The 18,648-nt window shown below is 47.0% G+C and overlaps 1 protein-coding gene across 13 annotated transcripts in view; it reads right to left on the reverse strand.

Moving 5' to 3' along the window:
- Positions 1–18,648, reverse strand: part of TBC1D5 (TBC1 domain family member 5) — a 592,035-nt gene that overhangs the window by 34,449 nt on the left and 538,938 nt on the right. For all 13 annotated transcript variants that reach the window (XM_059886432.1, XM_059886457.1, XM_059886448.1 and 10 more), the window contains one exon: positions 18,407–18,570. In XM_059886432.1, the coding sequence (XP_059742415.1) occupies positions 18,407–18,570 (164 nt within the window). The remainder of the gene's footprint in view (positions 1–18,406; positions 18,571–18,648) is intronic.

Raw genomic sequence — 18,648 nt, forward strand, 5'->3', positions numbered from 1 at the left:
TGCGAAGCTGGACCCAGACGCCCAGGAAGACAGGGTGTACACATGTGCGAAGCTGGACCCAGACACCCAGAAAGACAGGGTGTACAAACGCACGAAGTTGGACCCAGACACCCAGGAAGACGGGGTACACATGTGCGAAGCTGGACCCTGACGCCCAGGAAGATAGGGTGTACACATGTGTGAAGCTGGACACAGACGCCCAGGAAGACAGGGTGTACACATGTGTGAAGCTGGACCCAGATGCCCAGAAAGACACAGAACGTACACATGCACACACTTCACACGTCTGTCAGCGACCCGGTTCACAGCGTGTGTGATGAGCAGCACACATAATGCCAATCTGTCAGGTTCCAGAGAATTCTCCTTCCATCGCTTCATCATAACTCACGAGCCGTGGCCTTTCCTGTGTTCACTTCCCCAGCCAGGCTGCAGGAGTTGTTCAAGGTAAAGGGCCCTGTTTATCGTACTGTTTGTTTCATAGTCATTCTAACATGTGTCAGATCAGCGAGGTCCCTGCTGCAGGGTCAGTGATGACGCTTCTGAATGCTGCTCCCCAAGCCCACATTCCCCATGGGTCCAGGGGTTTGCAACGATTCTGCACAGCGTGGTGTTTCGGGAGAACACATAAACTGCCTCTGACAAAACTGTCACGGACATTCCTGTTTGAATGTTTCATCTTCCCCTGTGAAGATGAAAACACTCATGATGATCAAATTGATTTATGCTGTCACAGAAGTAACCGCCTGCAGAACAGCTCTGGTTTGGAGATCAGGGTGCCGATGGCAGCCTGAATGGACTCTGGCTCCTGGGAGAGGGTGGGCGCTGGTGCTCCCACCCTTCACTGCTGGCCTTTCCTGCGCGAGCCTTGCAGCCAGAAGCCTCCTAGAAGGGGAGGCCAACCCGAGCCAGGGCCACGGAAGACACGGCCTCTCTCCTCTCCCTGCTTCTGCACGGAGGAAGGGCCTGCTCTGAGCACGGCAGCACAAAGGGTGGTGGGAATGCGGGCCTGGGAAGGTGTCGACGAGTTTCGACATCATCTGCCCCAAACCTCGCCTGCACATCTGAACAGCCCGGGAAGCTTTTAACAATTACCAAGATCCAAGCCCCACCGGAGAGATTCTGATTCAGCACTTCCGATCCTGGTGCTTTTTAGGCTCTCCAGGTGATTCCAGGTATAGCCAAGGAATGAGAAGTTCTTTGGACTTATTTGAGCTAATAACCTGTTCCTATTTGGATCAGTTTGAGTCAAGGATTTCCATTATATTCAACTGAAAGCATCCTAAATAATGACACCTCACTGGAATGAAATGCAAAGCCCGGCCCTGAAACAGTCTTTACATTTATCAGTCCATCTCAGAAATTCAAATCTCACTTCCTGGCAAAAAGAATTTGGCCTGCTCATTTATTTGGAAAAAAAAAAAAAAAAAAAAGAATCTTGTACTGACCCAACCTTCAACCTTAATTTGGAGACTTTCATCAAGGGTATCAAAAAAGGAGTTCAGTCATAATAGAGCCTACGGATGGGTGACTGATTATAGATACTGAGAGAAACTCAACATCCATTCATCCTGGGCGGCAAAGAGCTATTAATAGTCTAGCTGGATGATACTGAAGTTTGCTATCTAGAGATGAATTTAAGACGTCTATAAATGTTAGCATTATTATCTAGTGGTTCCTTGCCAGTTTCATTCTTATTTTCTTCAATTTCATTTTCCAAAGTATTGCTCTTAGTGTTTCACAGAGTATGTATCTTTACATGATGATGGATGGGTAAGACATGCGTGTGGAGTACGCAGACATGCTCCAGCCCCAGAGACTGTCCAGTCTAGACTGAGCACCTCCTGAGGGGAAGCAGTGTCACAGTTCATTCTGGGCTGACTGGGGCACGACTGTGCGCTGGCACCTCGGTCAGGTTCTGGACTGTGTGGTGGTGGGTGTGTGTGTGGGATGCAGGGCGGGTTAATGGTATCGATTACCAGCTCCTTCCACTGCCTTGTTAGTGGAATCCTTGAGATAAGTGAGGGCACCCGTGAAGGAACCCAGGCACGCACGGCAAGCTTTCACGGCCTTGTTGACAATTCTGTCCTAGCTGTGGATGGCCTCCCAGAGGAGGGCCTCCCGGAGGGCAGAGGGCCACCTGTCAGCCATCCTAGATGCTAGTCTGAGAGCCTGCACTGTTGTGGGGAAAAGGTATTGTCAGAATGGGTTTATTTAGTAAGAGAACCTCAAGCTCACCTCCCGTCACGAGCACACCAAAATCACAACTAACTGCTGAGCTATTATCAATAAAAAGACTGAACTACCAACAAAGATCCTCTACATCCAAAGGCATAGAGAGGAAATCATGACAAGACGGCAGGAGGGGGCACTTGAGGTACAACCAAAGCCTGCATTAGCTGGGCGGGGGACCCAGACCCGGGAGTGGGTGGGTGAGACTGCAGCGACTGCAGACCCAGGAGTGAGTGTGCGGAGTCCCAGGCCGGGCTCCAGCCTGCGGACCAGCGTCCGGAGGAGGCGCCCCCGGAGCCCTTGGCTCTGAAGGGCAGAGGGGCTTGAATGCAAGAGCTCCACAGGGCTGGGGAAGCAGACTTGGCTCTTGGAGGGTGCCCACAGAGATCCCGGACCTGAGCAGCAACCTCATAAGGGCCTGGGGCAGACCTGGCTGCTCGTCTTGGGGGGTCCCTGGGGGAGGAGGTGGGGGCTGGCAGCAGCTGTGACTTCGCTGGGGACAGACAAGTGGGGGGCAGACACATAGGGGAGAATTCACTCTCACGGACTCCTGTTGGAGGCTGATGTCTTGCTCAGTGGGTGAGCACCAAGGGCTGGCCTCACCCTGCAGCCTGAAGGCTCCAGGGCCAGGACCCCTCAGGCCAAATAACCACCAGGGCAGGGACATGGCCCTGCCCTTCAGCAGACAGGCTGCCTGCTAAGTCTCCCCTAAACACGGCAGGCCTTGCCCACCAGAAGGCTAGGACCCAGCTCCACCCAGCGTGGGCAGGCACTGGTCCCTCCCCCGGAAGCCTGCAGGAAGCTCTAGACCAGCTTCACCTACCAGGGGCCAGACTCCAGGAGGAAGGAAACCATAGCCCCACAGCACGCAGACCCAGTCCACCAGCCAAGGCCAGACACTCCCCCGTGACCAGCTGGCCCTGGTCCTCAGATGAATGGGGGGAGCACGGCTGGGACTCAGGGCATCCCCGACAGACGGCCATGTCCGCTGGCTCAGGGAAGCTAACCGCCCTCCTACAGACATAAGGATGCCAGTGTAAATCGACACAGAATCACACAAAGGGAAACTGACACAGAATGAGGTGTGGAAGGAATGTGTTCTAGATGAAGGACAAGATACAAGTCTTAGAGCAGAGCAGCAAGAACGTAAGGGTGAAAGCACAGTTGGGAGATATGACCAGGGAAGCCGGGAGTCAGTCTAGTCCACGAACAGACAGCAGGGGTGAGGGAAGGGTGCCCCTTCCATAACCAGTTTTCCAGTTGAAACATGTTTCTTCATTCTTTTCTCTCCCTTTCCAACGGAGCCCATAACTTTTTAGAATTTAATGGAAAGCTAGTTTGTTCATGGCTCATTATCATCATGCTTTCAGATACTGCTCTTCAAGTTTCTACCAACTGACCTAAGTAACTTTGGAAAATGCTGTTTGACTAGAATTGATAAGGCTATAGTCGCAACTGTATTAAGTTGGTGACAATTCCCAGGGAAAGGAGGGCTGGGTTTGCCATCATCTTAAAAACACAGGAAGTGTGGGAACTGGGTTATATTATCCTCTGGAGATCCATGTGGTCGAGGCTTTGTAAATCCTTCAGCCACACTGTCATGTCCTGACTGAGAGTGGTCTTGGTGGTTGCTATTTTTCACGTATTTAAAAGCTTGCTCGTGATCAATTGCACTTCACAAGCAAACACCTCAGATGAAGGTCAAGTGTATATGAGCAAATTTTATTAATCTAATCAAAGTTATGACAAAGTAATCAGATGCATTTGTAATGACAGACATGCTTATGAAGAGGCTTAATAAGGCATGAACCGTGAACCCTCTGGGTAAGATTATGTTTATTATTACTTTTATGGTCAAATGAGTTTGTTTTTCTTCCCTCATTAGTTACTGTGTCAATGCTAGCAAGTTTTCCCAATCCCATCTGTATTTTTTTATCATCACTGCCACAAAATGCAAAGATGCTGAATTTTTCAACACTGATAACCTTCTCCTGGGGACCCTTTACTAACCCATGCTGTGAGGAGCACTGTGCTGTGCTTAGTCGCTCAGTCGTGTCTGACTCTGTGCGACCCCATGGACTATAGCCTCCAGGCTCCTCTGTCCATGGGATTCTTCAGGCAAGAATACTGGAGTGGGTTGCCATGCCCTCCTCCAGGGGATCTTCTCAACCCAGGGTTTGAACCCGGGTCTCCCACTTTGCAGACGGACTCTACCGTCTTGAGCCACCAGGGAAGAATACAGGAGTGGGTAATCTATCCCTCCTCCAAGGGATCTTCTTGACCCAGGAATTGAACTAGGGTCTCCTGCACTGCAGGCAGACTCTTTACCAGCTGAGCTACCAGGGACGCCCTTTCTAACCTAAAACATGCTTTTAACTTAACTAGGAAAAAAGTCACCTCCTTTGGGTACAGGACTTGGTGAGTGGATACTCCCTCTGGGCAGAGAAATGAACCGCCCCCAACTCAGGCCACTGCTGGGTGGGTGAGCCGCCCCTCGCCCGCAGCAGGGCTCTGGGAGCGGTGCCTGGGCTACATGGGTGATGCCCGTCTCTGCTCCTCCCTCCCCTGAGAGAGGCACAGGCTCCCTGGTGCCCACCCCAGTCACGAATGCCTGACACGTGGGCACCTGGGAGCAGAAGACTTGGGGGAGACAGCAGGGCTCAGGGAAGAGGAGTCCAGCCTCTAGGCACAACAGCTCTGACATGGTGGTGGTGGTGTTCAGTTGCTCAGTCCTGTCCGACTCTCTGCGACCCCATGGACTGCAGCACACCAGGCTTCCCTGCCCATCATCAACTCCTGGAATTTACTCAAACTCATGTCCACTGAGTTGGTAATGCCATCCAACCATCTCATCCTCTGTTGTCCCCTTCTCCTCCTGCCCCCAATCTTTCCCAGCATCAGGGTCTTTTCCAATGAGTCAGCTCTTGCTGACTCATGAGGAATAACCAAAAAGGTGTGACTTGCCCTCAAGGTTTCATGGCAAGGGGAAGACCACCTGACAGACCCTCGCTTTGCTCAGCAGGCCTAGAATTCCTGCGACAGGAGCACAACCTTCCCTTCTGGAAGCAGAGCCCAATGGATGACAAATACAGCTTCCTGGAAAAGTTAAACCGAGGTGTCTCAAATAAAAGATGAGATGCTAGGAGCAGGAGACTTAGGTGATGTCAGGGTGGAGAGAGGCCCACCCGAGAGCCCCCTCAGTTCAGCCTCTGGCCCAGGCTGACGGCCATCAGCCCAGGACCGCGAGAAGCCCTCACTTTTTTCCACGCCATGCACATGTGGATGGTAGGGCAACGTGGCATTAAAAGATGAAATCAATGTCACGTTTCAAGAAAGGTCATCGGAAGGAAGCAAAGGCTGTCAATGACACATTTAATTTAGGATAATTCAAACCCACAGGAATTTCTGGCCAGGGATTCTAAATATCTCTAACTGCTTCACTGGAGCTCTCCCCAGACCATCGTCTTTGCCTCCAGGGCAGTGATCGGCATCCTGGTCTTGATGGAGATTATGAGGCTGAAGACAAATGAAGGAGGAAGAAGACCCAGCATGAGGAGACGAGTGTCTCATCTGCCCCCAAAGGGCACCCTCTTTAAAGCCTTAAAAAGGGCATTAAGTCAAGGCTCAGCATTCTACTCCCTGTGGTTCTGTTTTCAGAGGCTCCTCAGAGTTTTTCGTTAAAAGTAAATTTATTGATGCACAAAGATGTGAAAAGTTGGTTATAAAACCTGTTTAACTAAAGTTAAACTTACACTGCCAGCATCTAGACTGTCGACAACAAAGTGCTCTTTAGGACACTTCCTCCGAGGCTCACGCTTCTTTGCAGTAAACTCCCGTGGACTGGGTAAGGCAAAAAGATGGGAGACAGAGGAGGGGACACTCCTCCAAAGATGCACGATCCATCTTCCCTGACCCTGAGCAGATACACTGGCGGAAGACTTGCGACATGAGCACGCTTTATATAGCACCAAATGACAAACTAAATATGGATCCAATACATGAGTTCGTTTTGGCTTTAAATTAAGATTCTATTCTGAGACTTAAAAGAAGTTGGAAAAACTGACGTTTAAGTTCATTTCAATAAACTACCTTAAATGGGAATGTATTTTAAATAGGATTGTACTTTAATCTATTTATCATTGGTATTCAGTTCAGTTCAATCGCTCAGTCGTGTCTGACTCTTTGTGACTCCATGAATCACAGCACACCAGGCCTCCCTGTCCATCACCAATTCCCGGAGTTCACTCAAACTCACATCCATCGAGTCAGTGATGCCTTCCAGCCATCTCATCCTCTGTCGTCCCCTTCTCCTCCTGCCCCTAATCCCTCCCAGCATCAGAGTCTTTTCCAATGAGTCAACTCTTCACATGAGGTGGCCAAAGTACTGGAGTTTCAGCTTTAGCATCATTCCTTCCAAAGAACACCCAGGACTGATCTCCTTTAGAATGGACTGGTTGGATCTCCTTGCAGTCCAAGGGACTCTCAAGAGTCTTCTCCAACACCACAGTTCAAAAGCATCAATTCTTTGCCACTCAGCTTTCTTCATAGTCCAACTCGCACATCCATACATGACCACTGGAAAAACCATAGCCTTGACTAGACGGACCTTTGTTGGCAAAGTAATGTCTCTGCTTTTTAATATGCTATCTAGGTTGGTCTCACTGATTAAATAATGAGAGATTACAATGACATATTAATTGAAAAAAAAAACCCTGATAATTAGATACACTCTAGATGCCAGTTTTCAATTCCATCCAGAAAGCCATAAAAAAATCCATGATCAGTACTGTCCACATAATACACCTTCTTGGGAAGACAGATATATTACACTCACTGACTGAAGAGCAAATCTGGTAACTAGGAAAACTCTGACTACTGGGAGGGCCACTGCTCAATCTCTGTCTTCCAATTACCAGTCCAACTCAGGCTGCCTAAAAACCCACAATTAAAACACCACTGAATGTGGTCCACTGGATAAGGCAGTGGCAAACCACTTCAGTATTCTTGCCTTGAGAACCCCATGAGCAGTATGAAAAGGCAAAATGATAGGATACTGAAAGAGGAACTCCCCAGGTCAGTAGGTGCCCAATATGCTACTGGAGATCAGTGGAGAAATAACTCCAGAAAGAATGAATGGATGGAGCCAAAGCAAAACCAATACCCAGCTGTGGATGTGACTGGTGACAGAAGCCAGGTCCGATGCTGTGAAGAGCAATATTGCATAGGAACCTGGAATGTCAGGTCCATGAATCAAGGCAAATTGGAAGTGGTCAAACAGGAGATGGCAAGAGTGAACGTCGACATTCTAGGAATCAGCGAAATAAAATGGACTGGAATGGGTGAATTTAACTCAGATGACCATTATATCTACTACTGCAGGCAGGAATGTCTCAGTAGAAATGGAGTGGCCATCATGGTCAACAAAAGAGTCCAAAATGCAGTACTTGGATGTAATCTCAAAAACGACAGAATCATCTCTGTTCGTTTCCAAGGCAAACCATTCAATATCACAGTAATCCAAGTCTATGCCCCAACCAGTAACACTGAAGAAGCTGAAGTTGAATGGTTCTATGAAGACCTACAAGACCTTTTAGAACTAACACCCTAAAAAGATGTCCTTTTCATTATAGGGGACTGGAATGCAAAAGTAGGAAGTCAAGAAACACCTGGAGTAACAGGCAAATTTGGCCCTGGAATATGGAATGAAGCAGGGAGAACACTGATAGAGTTGTGCCAAGAAAATGCACTGGTCATAACAAACACCCTCTTCCAACAACACAAGAGAAGACTATACATGGACATCACCAGATGGTCAACACCGAAATCAGACTGATTATATTTTTTGCAGCCAAAGATGGAGAAGCTCTATACAGTCAGCAAAAACAAGACCAGGAGCTGACTGTGGCTCAGACCATGAACTCCTTATTGCCAAATTCAGACTGAAATTGAAGAAAGTAGGGAAAACCACTAGACCATTCAGGTATGACCTAAATCAAATCCCTTCTGATTATACAGTGGAAGTGAGAAATAGATTTAAGGGCCTATATCTGATCGAGAGAGTACCTGATGAACTATGGAATGAGGTTTGTGACATTGTACAGGAGACAGGGATCAAGACCATTTCTATGGAAAAGAAATGCAAAAAAGCAAAATGGTCGTCTGGGGATGCCTTACAAATAGCTGTGAAAAGAAGAGAAGCGAAAAGCAAAGGAGAAAAGGAAAGATATAAACATCTGAATGCAGAGTTCCAAAGAATAGCAAGAAGAGATAAGAAAGCCTTCTTCAGCGATCAATGCAAAGAAATAGAGGAAAACAACAGAATGGGAAAGACTAGGGATCTCTTCAAGAACATCAGAGATACCAAAGGAACATTTCATACAAAGATGGGCTCGATAAAGGACAGAAATGGTATGGACCTAACAGAAGCAGAAGATATTAAGAAGAGGTGGCAAGAATACACAGAAGAACTGTACAAAAAAGATCTTCACGACCCAGATAATCACGATGGTGTGATCACTCACCTAGAGCCAGACATCCTGGAATGTGAAGTCAAGTGGGCCTTAGAAAGCATCACTACGAACAAAGCTAGTGGAGGTGATGGAATTCCAGTTGAGCTATTCCAAATCCTGAAAGATGATGCCGTGAAAGTGCTGCACTCAATATGCCAGCAAATTGGGAAAACTCAGCAGTGGCCACAGGACTAGAAAAGGTCAGTTTTCATTCCAATCCCAAAGAAAAGCAATGCCAAAGAATGCTCAAACTACCACACAATTGCACTCATCTCACACGCTAGTAAAGTAATGCTCAAAATTCTCTAAGCCAGGCTTCAGCAATATATGAACCGTGAACTTCCTGATATTTAAGCTGGTTTTAGAAAAGGCAGAGGAACCAGAGATCAAATTGCCAACATCTGCTGGATCATGGAAAAAGCAAGAGAGTTCCAGAAAAGCATCTATTTCTGCTTTATTAACTATGCCAAAGCCTCTGACTGTGTGGATCACAATAAACTGTGGAAAATTCTGAAAGAGATGGGAATACCAGACCACCTGATCTGCCTCTTGAGAAATCTGTATGCAGGTCAGGAAGCAACAGTTAGAACTGGACATGGAACAACAGACTGGTTCCAAATAGGAAAAGGAGTTCGTCAAGGCTGTATATTGTCACCCTGTTTATTTAACTTATATGCAGAGTACATCATGAGAAACTCTAGACTGGAACAAACACAAGCTGGAATCAAGATTGCCGGGAGAAATATCAATAACCTCAGATATGCAGATGACACCACCCTTATGGCAGAAAGTGAAGAGGAACTCAAAAGCCTCTTGATGAAAGTGAAAGTGGAGAGTGAAAAAGTTGGCTTAAAACTCAACATTCAGAAAACGAAGATCATGGCATGTGATCCCACCACTTCATGGGAAAGAGATGGGCAAACAGTGGAAACAGTGTCAGACTTTACTTTTCTGGGCTCCAAAATCACTACAGATGGTGACTGCAGCCATGAAATTAAAAGACGCTTACTCCTTGGAAGGAAAGTTATGAGCAACCTAGATAGCATATTCAAAAGCAGAGACATTACTTTGCCAACAAAGGTTCGTCTAGTCAAGGCTATGGTTTTTCCTGTGGTCATGTATGGATGTGACAGTTGGACTGTGAAGAAGGCTGAGTGCCGAAGAACTGATGCTTTTGAACTGTGGTGTTGGAGAAGATTCTTGAGAGTCCCTTGGACTGCAAGGAGATCCAACCAGTCCATTCTGAAGGAGATCAGCCCTAGGATTTCTTTGGAAGGAATGATGCTAAAGCTGAAACTCCAGTACTTTGGCCGCCTCATGTGAAGAGTTGACTCATTGGAAAAGACTCTGATGGTGGGAGGGATTGGGGGCAGGAGGAAAAGGGGACGAGGATGAGATGGCTAGATGGCATCACTGACTCGATGGACGTGAGTCTGAGTGAACTCCGGGAGTTGGTGATGGACAGGGAGGCCTGGCACGCTGCGATTCATGGGGTCGCAAGGAGTCGGACATGACCGAGCGACTGATCTGATCTGATCTGACAACTGGCAGTGCTTTAGGGAAGGAGTCGATAAACCATTTTGGCAATTAATACTTCAGGGGTAATGCATTCATCAACAGTGTCTTGGCACCAGTCTCCACCACCTTTCCACACTGCCAGGGGCTTCTCTAATCTTTTCCCTGTGCTGACTGGCTTAAGGAATGGGTTAAGAAGCTGCAGTACATATATACACAATGGAGTATTACTGAGCCATTAGAAAGCAGGAAATAGTGCCATTTGCAGCAACATGGACGGACCTAGCGAGTGTCATACTGAGTGAAGTGAGTCAGAGCGAGAAGGAGAAGCGTCATAGGACATCCCTTATATGTGGAATCTAAAAGGAAACGATACAAATGAACTGACTTAGAAAACAGACTGGGACTCACAGACTTAAGAGAGTGAACTTACGGTTGGGGGGACGGGATAGCTAGGGAATGTGGGAAGGGCATGTGCACACTGCTGCATTCCACATGGATGACCACAGGGTCCTACTGTACAGCACACGGAACTCTGCTCAACGGTACGCGGCAGCCTGGATAGGAGGGGCGTTTGGGGAAGAAGGGGCACATGTATGTGTATGGCTGAACCCCTTCCCTGTTCATCTGAAATGATCACAGAACTGTTAATCAGCTATACCCCAATACAAAACAAAGTTTTAAAAAAACAAAAACCATAGTGGGCCTGGGATTGAACTCTGGCAGCCACTGAGGTGGGAGGGAGAGCCTGCTGCGGAACTTGCAAACAGACTTCTCTGAGTGAGGCTTAGGGATGGCAGGGCAGCTGGCAGGTTCGGTGGCAGCCTTCCTGAGCACAGTGACGGGGCAGACAGGGGACCAGCCGATCCACTGAGGGGCAGTGCGGGGAGCTTCTGGGACCAGGACCGAGCCCTCCAACACCAGGCCTCCCTCTCTGGAGACTCTTGCTATCTGAGACAACGAGCAACAGATTTCTGCATTTGAGACAGCACTTCCTCTCCTTTTTACCAAAAGCAACTTGGCACAGACCCAACCATCTTACACTGTCAGAGGGGGTGAGGAGGAGAGAGCAGCTCTGCACACAGCCGCCTGCCTGTCCATCGTGCCCCCACCCCCTTCTCTCCTCGGAAGTCATGGGGTCTGCAGGTAGGGGAAGAAGGAATGTGCGGCTGTGGTTCAAGTCTAATCTCTCACGTGAAGCTGGTCCAGACCAACAAAGCCCACGGTGGTCTCTCTTCTGAGCCCATCTTCCGTGCTGTCTTCACTGTTCACGGTACTGACGCACCTAGGGCCTCTGTCACTGATGAGTCTTATTTTTATTTACTTTATGGTTTCTAACGTGTTCTCCCCTCCCCACTCTCACTGTAAGCATCCTCAGTGAGACTGCTCTCTTGTCTCTGTCATCTGGGTATGCCTTAAATTTCACTTTCTAGAACATGACCGGGGTAGATCAGTGATGTTCAGGGTACCTGTACTTCCAGAAGTATGAGCCTGCTTTCAAATCTGTTTTCACTCATCTGACGCTTTTTGTTATTTTGCGGTGATAAAGAAGAGATCAGTGAATATTATAAAAATAAATTCGCTAAGTATGACAAAAGCATGTCTTCCAACTGCTGCAGGCGATGACGGATGCGTGCGGGCCACAAAGGCACAGCGTGGCCCCGGGGTGCGGTCAGCCCACAGGCCGCAGACGGCTCATCACACTCCCGTTTTTATGCAGGACTTTCGGCACAGCGTGGCCCCAGGGGTGCGCTCAGCCCGCAGGCCGCGGACAGCTCGTCACACACCCCGGGGTGCGGTCAGCCCACGGGCAGCGGACAGCTCGTCACACTCCCCGGGGTGTGGTCAGCCCGTGGGCCGCGGACGGCTCTCACACTCCCGTTTTTATGCAGGACTTTCGGCTCAGATAATTTTGATTTCCTGTGGTTTAGAGAGGACTCTGAACCATTTATCAGCTTAGATCTTTGGAGACTGGTATGTAATTATCACAAAGCACAGCACAATGTCTTGCAGTTCATCAGGAATTTAGAAAAGATCATTTAATTGGCTAATGTGCTTAAATATTAGAACTTATTCACCTACACAAATCCATTTTAGAGTCTTTCTTATATTCTCTATTCTTTAACCTCAGCAAAGATATTCTTGGAAAACGACTTGGCAACAATCATAGAACATGACTAATGGTGCTAAAACAAGTAAAAATTTATTTAGCAGTCGGATGAATGACCAACTAAAATAGATTTCTAGAAAACTAAGTATTGAATGTCATTTATATTACCACACAAAATAAAGCATGAAAACTTTAGTATCAAAACTGCCAATTTCCTCAAGACTAAAAAATCAGAGCTTTTTTAGTCTTGAGGAAAAATTATATCACGTGGATAGAATTGTGACCTAAAGACTTCCAGGAAGCAAAGCAGAGGGAAAATCATTTCCCTGAATAAACACCAACCTTCAGAATATACTACTACTGATAAAGAAGTAAGGTCAGTTCTTAAACTTCTTACTGGTTTGTTGTGCACATTTCAGAAAAGTACTATAATAATGTCTTTTATAAATAAATGGCAAAAAGCTTAATTTGTTACCTCTCTATAGACTTAGCTGAGTTTTGTGTTCTTTTATTATGCAACCAGACCAGAGGTATTAACAGGAGTACATTTAAAGAAGGTAGCCTATGGATTACAAAAAGTCTTTCTATAATACATAAAAAGGCAGTAATGAGAGGAAATAAGTTCTATGACCTAATACATGATTCTTGTTCAAAATACCTCGTACTTATATTGATGATGAAGAAAAATCGATTCCCAATGACTAGATCACAGACATCGTAAGTGGATTTCACCACTCTAAGTTGACAGCTACCACCAGGTTACCTTTGTTATAATGTCCGTTTTCAACTGCTACTTCAGCCTTTTGTTAGCTGACATCAGTAATTTATCAACCCTGGGGTGCTTTAAGAGATCAACTGAGTCTTGAAATCTGAAAGGCATCATGCAGTTTATGGCTCCAGGGACCCAAAGCAACAGATGTCTTTGCTTCAATTTCTGGCCACTTGCTGTGAGAGAAACTGGTGGTGGATGATGATGTTACTGAAAAATTATTCTGAACTTTTCTGAGGACATGGAACATCCCTGCATCACACCACATGGGGCTGGAAATGAAAGCAAAGGATGGGAGGCGTCTCATCACAGCTCCAGTGTCACTGGGACCACTCTGGCGGTAGCACTTGGCTCCCCCGGGAGAGCGAGTCTCAGCTCTGGACCTGAACGTGTCCAGCCGTGCTTGGGCCAGAAGTGACTCAGCTCACTGTGCCAGGAGGCAAGATGAGGAAGGGCTCGCAGCCACAGGCCTGCCGCTGCCGTCCCCAGCTCCCAGGACAGAGTGGGCCAAGGGGCAGACAGATCACACCATGCAGTCCTGGCCGGTGCCTACAGTGGGCACAGCTGGATTAGAGAGCTCGGACTACAGTCATTATTTCCTAAAATTATAACCTTTTACTTGGAAAACGATGGGCTTTCTCTTGAAAATTTGTCCACCCCCAACAAGTTAAGAAAGACATTAAATTTTGAATAATAAAGGCGGCATTCTGTTTCTGGGTTCACAGCAGATCTCTACAGACAGCTAGACTTACTCAGTCTCTATTTTTGCTCAACTTCTCAGTTTTAAGTTACAGCCGCACCATAAAGGAAAAGTCATTAATTGGTGTTGCAGCCTAACCCATATGCAACCAGAACAGGACGGAACGCAGATCCAACACGTCTCCATATGCCTCCTCACTTCTGAGTCCTCACCCCCGCTCTTTAGAGACATGCTCTTTGTGCAGGCAGACAGCTCCTCTTCTAATCTATTATGCCAAAACATTCTATTTTTGTTGTAATTTTTATCATTTTTAATCTAAGCTACATATGTAACACTTTGAAGACTCAAATGGCTCTACAAGGCTTGTTATGAAAAATAGTTCACACAGCCCCACCCTCCACTTCCTGCTCTCCGCAAGCAACCACTTTCAATTCTTTTCACTGTTTTTTTCCCTCACTTTTATAGCTCTAGCTTATGTTGCCACGTCCTGATTTTTCTAGACAGGACTGACTGCTCACTGATTTCCAAGATGGAAGATGAAGACGCAGCTCTGACCACCACCACCCCCTCCTCCCCAGGCAAAGGTCCCACCCACCTTCTCCTGGGGCTTGATCGTGATAACCATCAACACCTACATGACAGGGTGCATATAAGCTCCTGGCCTGGCTGAGTGACAGGGTTCATCAATACCTTTCTGTCTTTTCTGTACACTCTTGGTTTTTCTTTGGAGTTACCATTGTCCTGGATTTCAATGGTTTCATTTTTATAACAGAGATGGCGATGGCACCCCACTCCAGTACTCTTGCCTGGAAAATCCCACGGATGGCAGAGCCTGGTGGGCTGCAGTCCATGAGGTCGAGAAGAGTTGGACACGACTGAGCGACTTCACTTTCACTTTTCACTTTCATGCATTGGGAAGGAAATGGCAACCCACTCCATGTTCTTGCCCGGAGAATCCCAAATTCAAACTTAAAACTCACCTTTAGCTGTGCAAATTTCTAAATTTGTTCAAGCATACTAGTCATTCCTCCAACTTCATCTTATTTAGAGAAAACTTTCTGGAACCTTCTGACTTGCTCCAATCCGGGCTGGCAGTGCTCTTCGGATCTGCTGCCCAGCGTGCTCCACGTGCTCTGAGGATTCCCTACATTGCCCTTCTGAAGAGTTCTGTCAGACGTTCTGCCCCCGCTCTCGAGTGTCCCCTGTCCTTGGTGTCTGTCAGACGCTCTACCCCTGGTTCTCGAGTGTTCTCTGTCCTCGGTGACTGTCAGATGCTCTGCCCCTGGTTCTCGAGTGTCCCCTGTCCTTGGTGTCTGTCAGACGCTCTGCCCTGCTCTCGAGTGTCCTCTGTCCTCGGTGATTGTCAGACGCTCTACTCCTGGTTCTCGAGTGTTCTCTGTCCTCGGTGACTGTCAGATGCTCTACCCCTGGTTCTCGAGTGTTCTCTGTCATCGGTGACTGTCAGACGCTCTGCCCTGCTCTCGAGTGTTCTCTGTCCTCGGTGTCTGTCAGACGCTCTGCCCCCTGCTCTCGAGCGTCTCTCTCCTTGGTGCCTGTCAGACGCTCTGCCCCTGGTTCTCGAGTGTTCTCTGTCCTCGGTGTCTGTCCTCTTTTTGTGGGGCATGTCTTCCAGGGGATTCTGAGAATGGGTGCACAGGAATACACTTGTTTGATTTTGCTTGTCTGAAAGTCGCTGTATTCTACCCTCACACTTAATCAGCTTGTTGGGGGACTGATTCTAGGTTGGAAGCAACCTCGTCTCAGAACTTTGAAGGAATTCCTCCACTGCCTTACTTCTGGTGTTGCACGACAAAATCTGTAGCAATTTTGATTCCCGATCCTTTGTTGGAAATCTTTCTTTTTCCCCGATTCTGTGTGTCTGTGGGATATCTCTTTGTCCCCAGAGTTCCGGCGGCTCTATAGCAGGCTATGGTGACCTCCTCCAGGATGACTCACACCATGAGCTGCGCCTCCCAGGATGGCGGCTGCGGAGCCCCTGTGCCTGTGGCAAGGCTGCCGCTGGTCACGCCTCCGCAGGGACCGCCCCCCTCACTTGCAGGCGGGCCTGCCTCAGGCTCCTGAGGCTCCCACAGCTCCTTTCCCGGGTCTGCGCATGCAGAAGGTTCTGTTTGTGCCCTCCAAGCATCTCTGGCAGGTATGAGGTTTTCTTTCATTTATAAGGTAATGCTCAAAATTCTTCAAGCTAGGCTTCACAGTACATGAACCAAGAGTTTCCAGATGTACAAGCTAGATTTAGAAAGGCAAAGGAACTAGAGATCAAATTGCTAACATCTGCTGGAACACAGAAAAAGTAAGGGAATTCCAGAAAAACATCTACTTCTGCCTTCACTGACTATGCTAATTAAAGTCTTTGACTGTATGGATCAAAACAAACTGTGGAAAATTCTTAAAGAGACGGGAATACCAGACCAACTTACCTGTCTCCTGAGAAACCTGTATGCAGGTCAAAAAGCACGAGTTAGAACCAGACATGGGAAAACAGGCTGGTTCAGAAGCAGGAAAGGAGTACATCAAGGCTGATATTGTCACCCTGCTCATTTAACTTATATGCAGACTACATCATGAGAAATGCCGGGCTGGATGAAGCACAAGCTGGAATCGAGATTGCCAGGAGAAATATCAATAACCTCAGATATGCAGATGATACCACCCTTATGACAGAAAGTGAAGAGGAACTAAAAAGCCTCTTGATGAAGGTGAATCAGGAGAGTGAAAGAGCTGGCTTAAAACTCAACATTCTAAAAATGAAGATCATGGCATCCGGTCCCATCACATCATGGAAAATAGATGGTGAAACAGTGACAGACTTTACTTTTTGGGCTCCAAAATCACTGCAGATGGTGACTGCAGCCATGAAATTAAAAGACACTTGCTCCTTGGAAGAAAAGTTATGACCAACCTAGACAGCATATTAAAAACCAGAGACATTACTTTGCCGACAAAGGTCCCCATAGCCAAAGCTATGGTTTTTCCAGTATTCGTGTATGGGTATGAGAGCAGGACCATAAGGGCAGCTGAATGCAGAAGAACTGATTCTTTTGAACTGTGGAGTTGTAGAAGACTCCTGAGAGTCCCTTGGAGAGTAAGGAGAACCAACCAGTCAATCCTAAAGGAGATCAACCCTGAATATTCACTGGAAAGGCTGATGCTAAAGCTGAAGCTCCAATACTCTGGCCATCTGATGAAAAGAGCCAACTCAGCGGAAAAGACCCTGATGCTGGGAAAGATTGAAGACAGGAGAATAAGGGGACAACAGAGGATGAGATGGCTGCATGGCATCACTGACTCGATGGACAGGAGTCTGAGTGAACTCTGGGAGTTGGTGATGGACAGGGAGGCCTGGCATGCTGCGGTTCATGGGGTCAGACACAACTGAGTGATTGAACCATAACATGTCTTCAGCTCCGCCTTCACCCTGCTCCTAAGTTCCCACTGTTCCTGAGCTTCTAGAGGGTTTTACCATCTCACTCAAGATGCTTCTTGGTTTTTCCCTACTGTTGCCTTACCATTCAGCTTTCTTAGGCTGCTGCATTAGCTTCCACTTAACATCTGCTTTCCAAGTAACAAAATCTTGTTGCTGTTGCTTTCTCTACTGTTTCTTATTCCTGGAGGGTTTATCTCTAATGACTTTAACTGTCTTGGAGTGGAGTTTAGGAGGGAGCAGAGCTAACTGCTTGCATTAAAGCTGCCACCGTCAAATGAAAGTTCTGTGCTGCTCTTGTGCACATCAGAGGAGCCCCCCTCCCCGTGAGTGTGCGCTGACGTCTCCCCTTCAGAGCGCAAAGGATGCTGTTCAAACTGCAGACGAGGCGGCCGAGGCCCCAGGAAGCTGCGCGTCCCACAGTCACATGGAGAGACACCACACTGTTACCGTGTCCATGAGCCATGAGTAATCACCCCTCAGACGTTTACAGCCCCCCATCTCAGCAGCCTTACTGTGCCGTCTCAGCACCCTTTCAGCCACATCCAGACCCCTTTCTGTAAGGCCTCACATTTACATCCTCTTCCAGTGGGCAGTGGAATTCTTCATATTAGAATATCATGTTGAATTAGCTATAAAATGTGATAAGTATTTTAGTTCTCGTGAAGGTGACTTAAATTTCTTTAGAAACCAGATTTTTTTTAGGTAGTTGATATGTACTAGCTATATGATTTGGAGTAATGCATACAAATGGCATTGGTGGCTATCAACACAACATAAACAGCTTGGTCTGTTTAAAGTATCTTATTCTATGGTTTGTTATAATGATAATCGTTACATTTTAGAAGACAACACAGGCTTTGGCAAAAAAGGAGAAAAGAATGAAAATTTAGGATTCATCTTACTTTAAATTGCTACTATATCACCTTGTCCCCAACCCAGTATAATACAGACGACAGCCTTAAAATATTACTAAATTATAATAATCAAAATATTTTTGATGAAATATTTCATTTTAGTCCATAATGATTTTAAGAACTTTATAAAACTAGGCATTAAAAGAGGCTTTCACAAATGAGGCATTTTAGAGGAAAATGAAGAATAAAAAGAAAACTGTCCTTAAAATACTCACAGATTCTCTCCTGCCCATAGTTTTGCTGTGTGAGCGCGATCGGGAGATGTTGCTGAAAAAGGAATCCTTCTTAGCAGCAGATGAAGGTGGGGAGCCAGTGAACTCTCTCCCTCCAGGCAAACTCTCAATGCTCGGAGAGGAACTGATGTTTTTAGAACTTTGTCCTAGAAGAAAAATTCAGTAGCAATAATGAAACACCAGACGCTTTCACTGCTACTGAATTTACTGCTTGTAATAAATGA

The sequence above is a fragment of the Bos taurus genome, chromosome 1, assembly GCF_002263795.3.
Source record: "Bos taurus isolate L1 Dominette 01449 registration number 42190680 breed Hereford chromosome 1, ARS-UCD2.0, whole genome shotgun sequence".
Classification (NCBI taxonomy): domain Eukaryota; kingdom Metazoa; phylum Chordata; class Mammalia; order Artiodactyla; family Bovidae; genus Bos; species Bos taurus.